We start from the raw sequence: 11008 nt of genomic DNA on the forward strand, positions 1-11008 counted from the left end.
TTCCTTCCTTCCTTCCTTCCTTCCTTCCTTCCTTCCTTCCTTCCTTCCTTCCTTCCTTCCTTTCTCCCGCCCTTCTCGCAAATGGGCTCAAGGTGGCTCACAACAACCAATACAAGCAATCTAAATTAATACAATAAACAATACAGTAAAACCAGTTTAAAATTTAAAATAATTAAAATATTTAAAGCGGGTTAGTGCAATGCAATTCATTCCAGTTGCTGCAACCAGGAAAAATAAATGGGCTGATGCCGAGCCGTGATGGTCTCATGTTGCAGCAATAGGGAGGGCCAGCTGGTAGATGCCCACCGCCTCAACCAAAGGCCTGGCGGAACTGATTAGCCAATCTTCTTGTGTGCACATCCCCAACAATTATGATAAAATCTTTAACAGGGCAGAATATATTGCTGCGATAGCCTATGTTCCGCATGTAGATTTAATAGTATAACTTGTAGATTTAATAATATAGGTTCACGTTTACACATTGTAATCTTTTATCTTATTCGTTGTTGTGACAGTATGTTTATGTTGTTGTCTGCAGTGTATTCCTAGTCTGTTTAAAATGTTAAAATTTCAGTCTAAAGGACCAACAGCAGAACAGTACTATGGGGCACTAAAAAGATGGTGTGATGCTTTGCATTAAATGCTTTGCTTTAAATGGCACTGTGTGAGAAGTGGAGATTCTCTCGGTGCCAGGGGGGGAACTGTGGGACAAACAGCAGCCTGTTGAAAGTTCTGTATGGTAATTGAAGCTGTGTAATAATGCATACGTGGGAGGGGCATTCTGGAATGTTTTGGAGAGAGTATATAAGCAACTGTAACCATGTCAGAACTGTGAACTGGCGTTTCATGCTAGAGTTCCCTTGATCCGAATAAAGTTCACTCTTGCTGTGTTTGAGGCCTGGTGTGGCTTATTGAACTTGACTCACCAGAGAACACGAACCCCAGATTTGGTTAATACCCATTAATTAAAGACTAGTGAATGTCTTTCTTCCCTCCCCCAGAAGAACATAACTGTTTGCTTCCTCTTTTCTAGGATTTCCTGAAGTACTATGGTAAAGCTGGCAAGGACACAGGACAGCTGGAGGTAGGAGCTGAAAGTGTGGGAACCTGTTCTGATAGCCTCCCCCAGCATATATGAACTGTGGAATTACCTTGTAAGGGCTATAATGGGGGTGGGGGCATGTGAAGCTGTCTGGTTATCCTGAGTTCATACACACGGCTTATAGCGAAAGATGGGTTGAATTCATGTCTCAGGGTTCCTGGTGTAACTGTATCCATCAGTCAACATGCCTTCAATCTGGAGCCTTAAATTCTAGTTCCATGGTTCCTGGTGCAATAGTATACGCCAATCAACATGCCGTCAGTCTGGAGCCTGTAATTCATGTCTCACAGTTCCTGGTGTAACAGTATACCCCAATCAACATGTCCTCAATCTGGATCCTATAATTCATGTCTCACAGTTCTTGTTGTAACAGTGTCCACCAGTCAATGTGCCTTCAGTCTGGAGCTATAGCTCCAAGTCCAAATGTATATAGTGTGCAGGGATCCCACGTCGGTTACTTCTCTGTGCACCAACTGGGTTTAATAAAGATGAAGGCACTTGTCATGGGGTTCTCACGTACCTGGCACACTCCCCCATCATGTTACTCTACTATATTCAGCTTCTTTCATCCTTGCCTTTCAGAAAGCTGTGGCCGTTATGTGCTTCGTCCCCAAGCGTTGCAATGACATGATGAACGTGGGCCGTCTTCAGGGCTTTGAGGTAGGCTTTGGAACTGCATTGTTTGGGTGAGGTTCTTTGTTAATGGTAGTAGATAAATCCCTATAGTGTTGATACCCTATGGCAATATAGCTACTACAGTTTTTTTTCAAGTAAGCAAAAAAGCACTCCAGTGTGGTGGGGATGGGGGAAATGGAGAGTGCAAGGCGAAACCATGTGGAATTCCCCTGTGTGTAAGCTCCATTGACATTGTGATTGTGAACATCTTCGTATGTGCAGCAACAGTGAGAGCAGAATGGGGAACCATCCCCCATGTGGAAGCAACCCTACTCTGTCGAGGATAAGATTAGGCTAGAACCTTTCTTGCTTAATCTTCTCCTTGACAGATTTTCCCATAGGCAGGAGGGTTTTTGACATGGGGCAGCATTCAAAGGTGCCATTCCCATTCCGTTCTGGAGGACCGCACTATGCGGTAACTATGAATCTTCATCTCTGAAACACAAGCATTGGGGTTGTGCCTTCAGCACAGCAGGGTCATTAGGGGCTGTCCTGTCTGTCTTTCTCTCTCCAGGGAAAACTGACAGCACAGGGGAAGCTGCTGCAGCAGGACACCTTTTGGGTGACGGAGCAGGCAGGTGGGATCCTGGCACGGGGCCGGGAGCGCCGCATCTTTCTCTTTGAGCAGATTGTCATCCTGAGCGAGACCCTGGAGCGGCGGCGTGGTCCATACGCCGCCCCCACATACGCCTTCAAGAGCAGCATCAAGGTATTAAGAGCACCGGCGGTGGAGAATGCAGGCAACGCTTGTACTTGGAGCCCCCTTGTGGGGAGTTTCATGCTGGAGACTCTCTCCTTATAGGGAACATTTTCCAAAGTTTTCCCAGGCTACCCATCATGCCCTTCTTGCCTTTCATGAAGCAGGAATTCTCAAAGTTCATCATCACGATTCTCTCCAAGAAAACTTTAGAGCCTTCCTGAGCCTAGTGTCAGAACGGTAGCCATGTTGGCATTCAGTAGAAGAGCTAGATTCAAGTCCCGTAGCACGGTAGAGACCAACTGTGTTGCTAAAATACATACAAGCTGCACTTGTATTCAAGACTGTGCATTCATTCTTCTGCAGTCTCACTGGTCAACTACAGACTATAATGCAGGCGTCGAATTCAGTGGTGTGGACATTTCCGTTTTCATTCACATGAAGAACAACAACTATCTAGCCCTTTCGGATCCAGTTTACGGAAGCTGCAGGCAGAGCAGATCTTTCCTTGCCTTCCCAAGCACCCTGCTGTTTGTCAGTTTTTTCAGTTCAGTTCAGTTAAGTGCGCGGACTCTAATCTGGGAGAACCGGGTTTGATTCCCCACTCCTCCACTTGCACCTGGTTGGATGACCTTGGGCAAGCCATAGTTCTGATAAGAGCTGTTCTTGAAAAAGGGCAGTTTCTGTCAAGAGCTCTCTCAGCCCCACCTACCTCACAGGGTGCCTGTTGTGGGGAGGGGGAGGGAAAGGAGTTTGTAAGCCGCTCTGAGACTCCAAGTGAAGGGCGGGGTATAAATCCAATCTCTTCTTCTTCTTTATTGGCATAAAAATACCTTTAAGGAGGATTACTATAAAAAAAGAAATATACATTTAAAACCATATAGAGCCATACATATAGAGCCTAGCATTTTGCCGACTGCATAATATTGCGTAAAGGTAAAGGTTCCCTTGCTCGAAAGCCAGTCGAATCCGACTCTAGGGTTGCGGTGCTCATCTCCGTTTCAAAGCCGAAGAGCCTTATAAAATCATGCATGGGGTGGAGAGAGTTGACCAAGAGAACTTTTTCTCCCTCTCCCAAAATACTAGAACTCGAGTGCATCCAATGAAGTTGATGGGCAGTAGGGTCAGGGCGAACAAAAGGAAATACTACTTTATACAAAGTGTCATTCAAATGTGTAATTCGCTGCCAGAGGATGTAGTGATGGCTACAAGAATAAACAGCTTTACAAGGGGATTAGATAGCTTCACAGAGGATAAGTCTATCAATGGCATTAGCCATGGTGACTGAGGGGGAACCTCCATGTTCAGAGGCACTAAACCTCTGAATCCCAGAGCCAGGAGGCAACATCAGGATAAGGTCACAGCCTCCATGCCCTGTTGTTGGCTGTTCAGAGGAACTGGTTGGCCACTGTGTGAGACAGGATGCTGGACTCAGGGCTCTTCTCATGTTCATAATGCTCCATTTGGCTCAGGAACACGATGAAGGGGAAGGAGGGGCTTCTGGCTTTTCTCCCAAGCCGCCTTCTCCAGTGGAACTGTCCAGGGGAAGGGTTGTTTGCTTCTTTCTCTGGCTTCATGGAGTCCCAGGCTCCATCCCCAAATCTCCAGGATTTTCCCACCCTTGATTTGGCAATCCTGGTGGGGAGTTACCACTGAATAAGATCTGCAGCCAATTTCACTTTCTTGTAGGATGAAAAAAAAAATTCCCATCACAAAAGTAAAGGAAAAGGTAAAGGTTCCCTTGCTCGAAAGCCAGTCGAATCCGACTCTAGGGTTGCGGTGCTCATCTCCGTTTCAAAGCCGAAGAGCCAGCGCTGTCCGAAGACGTTTCCGTGGTCATGTGGCCGGCATGACTAAACACCAAGGCACACGGAACGCTGTTACCTTCCCACCGAAGTGGTACCTATTTATCTACTTGCAATTTCTTGCTTTCGAACTGCTAGGTTGGCAGGAGCTGGAACTAGAGACGGGAGCTCACTCCATCATGCGGCACCCAGGTCTTGAACTGCTGAACTACTGACCTTCCACAGCCTGCAGTTCAGCGTCTTAACCACTTGGGCCACCGCAGCGTAGTGTTGCATAAAACAATGACTCATTGGCAGTTTTCCTGACGTAGCTTTATCGTTGATTGTAAAAACATGGCTACATTCATTGATATCTCTGGAACAGAATCGTTTAGAAGACGGTACACTTTTAAAGCATCAGGAAGGTTCGTCATGTTGGCTAAGATAGGATTTAAATATCTAAAATGTAAATCCACATAAAATTGACAATGCAGACAAATATGCGAAACAGTTTCAATTTGCAGGGATCATTGTCCACACAAGGCACTTTTTGAAAAAAGACTGGTCCTTTCCATACAACATGCCCCCTGCAAGAGAAAGCAGGGGGAAGGAACAAAGACTCACAAGGGACTTTATTTTGTAGATGAGGAATGACAACATGGCAGAACACATGGAGTGTCAGGTCCTGGGTGCTCAGGTGCAGCAGACTTGGTGCAGCAGAGTCCTCCAGGGCACGACTTTTAGGTTAGGGAGCCTGGCAGCAGCGTCAGATGATGCAGAAAGAGTGGGGTTGGCAGACACCAGAGTCCCTCTCTCGATCGTGGGTTCCCCTTTGTTCTCTCTTGCCCGCTGGGCCTCTCCCGTGCTCTTCCTTCCCGGCCAGCCTTGAGCTCCCTGCTTAAGTCTTCCCCTTTGGGACGAGGCCCCACTGAGCCATCCAATCCCTCTCCTCCCTCAGAAGGAACTGTCTGACAGCCAAACCCTGCTCCCAATGGGATGCTCTCACTCTCTCCTTGACCCCACCCCCTAGCCTTACCCTCGGTGTGGGGTGAGGCTGAGACATCGGCTTCCCATCTCCCTTCACCGCCCGAGCTCCCACCCACCATTTCCCTGTTGCTGCTGCTGCCTGCCTGTCCTCCCCGTGAGTGAAGCCCCTCCTGTAATCCTCCCCCAGCTGCGAGATGATGTTTCCTGTTTTTTCTTCTGTGGGGGTGGGACTGGGACCTTCGCCCCCAGACACAGAGGAAACTCGAGGAAAAAGGACTTGAGGAGCTCAGCGAAGAGAGAGACGTTCCACAGGGCCTGCAAGACGGAGCTCTTTCACCAGGCCTTTGGTTAAGGAGCCGCCACCATCAACACCAACACCAACAACATTATCACTAAAGATCATTAACGATTCTTGAGAAAGATAAGAGCTCATGCCCTGATTCCATCGTTACAGCCTGTGTCTGGCGCAGATATAGGATAAGAACAAGAAACTGATGAGCAAGAGAGACCAGAGAGTATACTAACATAACTGTTGCCGCCATCTCTAAATTTAACTACAACTAGCCAGCACTTTATGATATCAGATTGTTTATATGGTTTTATATGGTTCTACCTATGTTATAATATATAATATAATATATAAAATAGGAGCTGCGGTGGCTCAAGTGGTTAAGACTCTGAACTGCAGGCTGTGGAAGGTCAGTAATTCAGCAGTTCAAGACCCGAGTGTGCCGCACGACGGAGTGAGCTCCCGTCTCTAGTTCCAGCTCCTGCCAACCTAGCAGTTTGAAAGCAAGAAATTGCAAGTAGATAAATAGGTACCACTTCAGTGGGAAGGTAACAGCCTTCCGTGTGCCTTGGTGTTTAGTCATGCCGGCCACCCAGTGGCAACTTCAAGACAAAAAAATATATTCTGGCATGAATTTTCAAGAGGCAGAGTTTATTTCATAAGAAGATTATGTTTTTGAATTGTTTTTAGATGGTTTTATATATGTCATAACTATTATTATTTATTCTTTGTAAGTCACCCTGAGCCTGCTTTGCAGGGAGGGCAGGATAAAAATAGAATGAATGAGTGAATGAGTGAATGAATGAATGAATGAATGAATAAATAAATAAATAAATAAGAAGCAGCAAAGTGTGGGCGACGCAGCAGTCAGAAAGGAACTGAGTGGGAGGGCGCCTTTTCCCTCAGCTCCAGGCATGCACGGTAGATGCCTGCTCTTCAGAGCTGGGGGAAGCGCGCCAAAAGCGTTATTCGAGGATAGCTGTCGTTTACAGGTTGCTTACCTGTCACTGATGATCTTCGAGTGGTCATCTGTGCAATCACACACGCCCACCCATCCTTCCCCACTGCTGGCATATCTCGATCATTTACCTTGAGTTGTTGGGACTTAACCGGCAGTGGTCCAAAGGAGCAGGAGGGCGCCTTTTCCCTCAGCTCCAGGCATGCACAGTTGATGCCTGCTCCTGAGAGTGGGGGGAAGTGCACCGAAAGAGTTAGAGGATAGCTCTGGTACTTTCTGAGGTTGGGTTTCGTGCGCAGGCACAAACCCACGTGTGTGACTGCACAGATGACCACTCGAAGATCATCAGTTACAGGTATGCAACCTGTTTTTCTCTTTCACTGGTCAATTCCGTTTCTGCTGTCATTACTTACACACTCTGCATCTCCACTCCAGGTAAGCTGTTTGGGCTTGGAGCCTTGTGTGGACCATGATCCCTGCAAATTTGCACTGATCTCTCGGGGTGCAGAACGGGGCACCATCCGCTACGTACTGCAGGCAGCAACGCCAGAGATCGCCCAGGCCTGGGTAGCCGACATCAACCTCATCTTGGAGACACAACGTGACTTCCTTAATGGTAGGTGGCTGGAGATGGTCACATTCCTAATCTTGGCCCACCAGGGGTACTCCACTCTACTCTCTTTCTCTCCCTCTCTGTCAGCCATTATATTACATCCAACTTTCGTAGTAGTGGGAAGTGCTGTCAAGTCACAGCCTACAAAGGGTGACCCTGTGAGGTTTCCAAGACAAGAGAGGAACAAAGGTGGTTTTCCATTGCCAGCTTTTGCGTAGCAACCTTGGGCTTGCTCGGTGGCTTCCCAGCCAAATTCTAACCAGGGCTGACCCTGTGTCAGACTCCCAGTCAAGTTACACTCAACAACTCTCTCTTGGCAGTGATAAGTTTATTGAGATGTGTGCAAGATCCAGAAAGTCACTATGTTAGAACTGAAGACTTTTGGCGGGTACAAGCTTAATATAGATAATTCGAATAAAAGCCCCTTCCTTCCCCCAGGCATACGTCACACTCACACCACGCCTAATGTTGCCATCCCAACCAAGTGAAAGATATATGTCTTGGTTATCTGCAGCTCAAGGTGGTACAAAGAAGCTCTCAAGGGCACCTTCCCCGGGAAAGGGAAAGGAGGTGCGACTTGCGAGGAAGCTTATGTCTTCTAGAAGCAAAGGTCCCATTCTCTCACTCATTCACTCAACTCCCCTCCCCGCAGGAATTCCCTCCCCCCAATAACTATGGCAACCAAAGCGAGCACAGAGAAGCATGGTTTGACACCCTGCTTAGCTTCTGAGATCTGATAAGATAAGGCTAGCTTGGGCCATCCGGATTAGGGCAGTCTTCATGAGGGAGGCAACATCTGAAAATCTCTTCCATCATTTTTCTAGTCCCTTGTTTTGGAGTAATTATAAAGGAAGTTTGGGATATTCCCACAATGCTTTGTAAAAGCACGGGAAACGTTAGCTGTCATGTCGATGAGAACAGCCAAACAGAACATTTGAGCGCGCGATTTGAATTAGAGCAGTGGTTCTGAAACTGTGAGCCGTGACCCAAAAGGGGATCGTGAGTGTCTCACAACCGGATTAGAACAAATTTAGAGTCCAGTGGCACCTTTAAGATCAACAATGGTTTATTTGAAGTATGAGCTTTCGCGTGCATGCACACTTTTGCAAATACATTGGAATGGAAGGTAGAGTTCAGACAGAGGCTGAACAGCAATTTAACATGCAACATGATGAAGGTGTTTTAAGATATGTAAATGCAAAACTAAATAACAAGCTAAGGTTATGAGGTCAACAGTCGTTTTGATTTAATTAAGGGGGGGAGGGACAGCAAAGCAATAAATATGTCAAAATAGGGGATAAATGTGTAAAGGTATCTTTTCTAATTGTGGGAAGTAAACTGAGAAGCTCTCCATTCATCTCCTCTTGTGAGGCTCAAATTCTTGAGATGAGACCAGAAACTCTGGCTCTCCTTCTCCCAGTGATGGGGAGAGGAGGAGAGAGGGGAAAACTACCACATTTCCTTCTCCTCCCTTCTTTTGCTCAGCACCCCATTTCTGTGCCAGGGGCTTGGCTTGCTTCTAGTCACTAGTGCTGCAGGGGGTAATGAGCATAGCTTGCACCTGAAGCAATATAGTGATGGGTCCCAAACAATGCTCCCTCTAAGTTGTGGAGTCTTGTGAGCAAAAACTCTAATTTGTGAGCCACTGGCATTAACGTTGTGAGCGAGCGATTTGGCTGCTGCATCAGTTAGTTTGCTCTGGAGCCCTCCTTCCTGAGCGAAGACGAAAATGTGTAAGCCGGAGGCTAAGAAACTGTGAGTTAGCTCACACTAACTCAGCTTAGAGGGAACACTGCTCCCAAATGCAGAGGTGGTTTAGAAGTGGGTCTCACTTCAGAAAGTTTGAGAACCGCCTCATTGTTTATTTACTTCACTTATACCATGCCGTTGTCCTCAATGGGGGATCCAAAGCAGCCGGCATCATCATTCTCCTCCCCTCCATTTTACCCTCACAACAACCCTGTGAGGTGGGTGAGATTCTCTAGAGAGGTTCACCACGTCAGAGATGCCATGACGTCTGGAGGGACAGGCAGCATCGTGTGGAGAGGTTGCATGTGTGGCTTGAAGGACTGGGGAAACCACAGTTGCAGGGGTGGCATCTGCAGCTGAGCAAAAGGGATGACAAAGACCAGGGCTTTTTTTGTAGAAAAAGCCCAGCAGGAACTCATTAGCATAATTGGCCACACCCAACAGCAGAAACATATTAGCATATTAGGCCACACCCCTGACAGCACAGCTCATTAGCCTATGAGGCCACACACCTGTGTTACCAGAAGTGTGCTCACCCAGCCACACCCACCTTTTGCTTCTTATTCTGCTTACCTTGTTTGTTGTCAAGACCCAGGGCTTTTTATGTAGCAGGAACTCCTTTGCATGTTAGGCCACACACCCTTAATGTAGCCAATCCTAATGAGTTCCTGCTCTTGGGTGTGGCCTATTATGCTAATGAGTTCCTGCTGGGTGTGGCCAACTCAGGAGCCAGCCGGAACTCCGTTCCTGTGCGTTCCTGCCCCAAAATAGCCCTCACAAAGACTGTGAGAAACATCCGAGCAAAGGCTATGATTGAGGATGCCGGGTCAAACGCTAGTTCACTATTTTCATTTCATGAATTTACATGAATAAACTGGGTATTGTCCGGCTACCTGTGCCTGATCGTATGCACGTTGACTTGGAGGCTAGTCTTGCTGACAAGCTGATTCTATGTATCTTCGAAACTAAATCCCATGACATTCAGTCTGTGGTTCATTTTGGAAGCTTTTATAACTCTGGCTTGAACGCTGGGTATTTAATTTGTCACTAATTACTAATACATGTAGATCGGGGCAAGGCTCCCTCTAAGCTGTGGAGTCCTGTGAGCAAAAATTCTACTTTGTGAGCTCCTGGCATTAAAGCTGTGAGCGAGCGATTTAGCTGCTGCATGAATTAGTTTGCTCTGGAGCCATCCTTCCTGAGCTAAGACAAAAATCTGTGAGCCGGAGGCTAAAAAACTGTGAGCTAGCTCACACTAACCCAGCTTAGAGGGAACACTGATCGGGGTCCCCTGTAATTGCATCAGGCAGAATAAAAAAGTCTATCTGGGGGTGTTATTGGTGGCCATTGTTTTTAACTTCAAAGCAGCTGCATGGGACTGGTACTTTCCTCAGGGAAGCATCCCTAGGGGAGGGAATGGTTAACCCTTTCCTCATGAGCCATTTCCCTGTTCTAACAATGCCACCTTAAGCGGAGTCACACCCTTCTAAATCCAGGGAAGTCAGTGGGCTTTGAAGGGTGTAATTCTGTTTAGGATTGCTTTGTAAATGATCCCCCCCCCAATTTCTGTGAGTTCCACTGGAGGGGGGGCAGGAAGATGTGTCTCCCCCCACCATGCCTTATATGGCAGCTTTATAGAAAGGGAAGGGGAGATTTAGATCAGGGAAGCGGTGCAAGAAGAAATTGTGAAATGCTCCCTCCTCCTCCTCTGCACTGCTTTTTCAAATTACCAACCCCATGTGTCTACTACGGAGAGAGCTCACCATTACATCTTGGTGAGCCGAAACAAAAGTTTGGTGTAGTGGTTAAGTGCGCGGACTCTAATCTGGGAGAACCAGGTTTGATTCCCCACTCCTCAACTTGCACCTGCTGGATGACCTTGGGCAAGCCATAGTTCTGTCAGAGGTGTTCTTGAAAAAAGAGCAGTTTCTGTCAGAGCTCTCTCAGCCCCACCTACCTCATAGGGTATCTATTATGGGGAGGGGAAAGGAAAGGAGTTTATAAGCCTCTCTGAGACTCCGAGCGAAGGGCGGGGTATAAATCCAATCTCTTCTTCTTCTCTTAGAACTCAAACTGTTGTGTTGTCGAAGACTTTCATGGACAGAGTTCATTAGTAGTTGTGGATTTTCCGGGGCTGTATGGCCGTGGTCTTTG

General features: G+C 47.1%; 1 protein-coding gene across 2 annotated transcripts in view; it reads left to right on the forward strand.

The window, feature by feature from the left end:
• ARHGEF25 (Rho guanine nucleotide exchange factor 25) overlaps window positions 1–11008 on the forward strand; it is a 116133-nt gene that overhangs the window by 100457 nt on the left and 4668 nt on the right. For both annotated transcript variants that reach the window (XM_015416537.1, XM_015416538.1), the window contains 4 exons: window positions 1034–1084; window positions 1685–1762; window positions 2292–2486; window positions 6928–7108. In XM_015416537.1, the coding sequence (XP_015272023.1) occupies window positions 1034–1084; window positions 1685–1762; window positions 2292–2486; window positions 6928–7108 (505 nt within the window). The remainder of the gene's footprint in view (window positions 1–1033; window positions 1085–1684; window positions 1763–2291; window positions 2487–6927; window positions 7109–11008) is intronic.

Source organism: Gekko japonicus, unplaced genomic scaffold (genome assembly GCF_001447785.1).
Source record: "Gekko japonicus isolate JY-2015 unplaced genomic scaffold, Gekko_japonicus_V1.1 scaffold2966, whole genome shotgun sequence".
NCBI classification, from domain to species: domain Eukaryota; kingdom Metazoa; phylum Chordata; class Lepidosauria; order Squamata; family Gekkonidae; genus Gekko; species Gekko japonicus.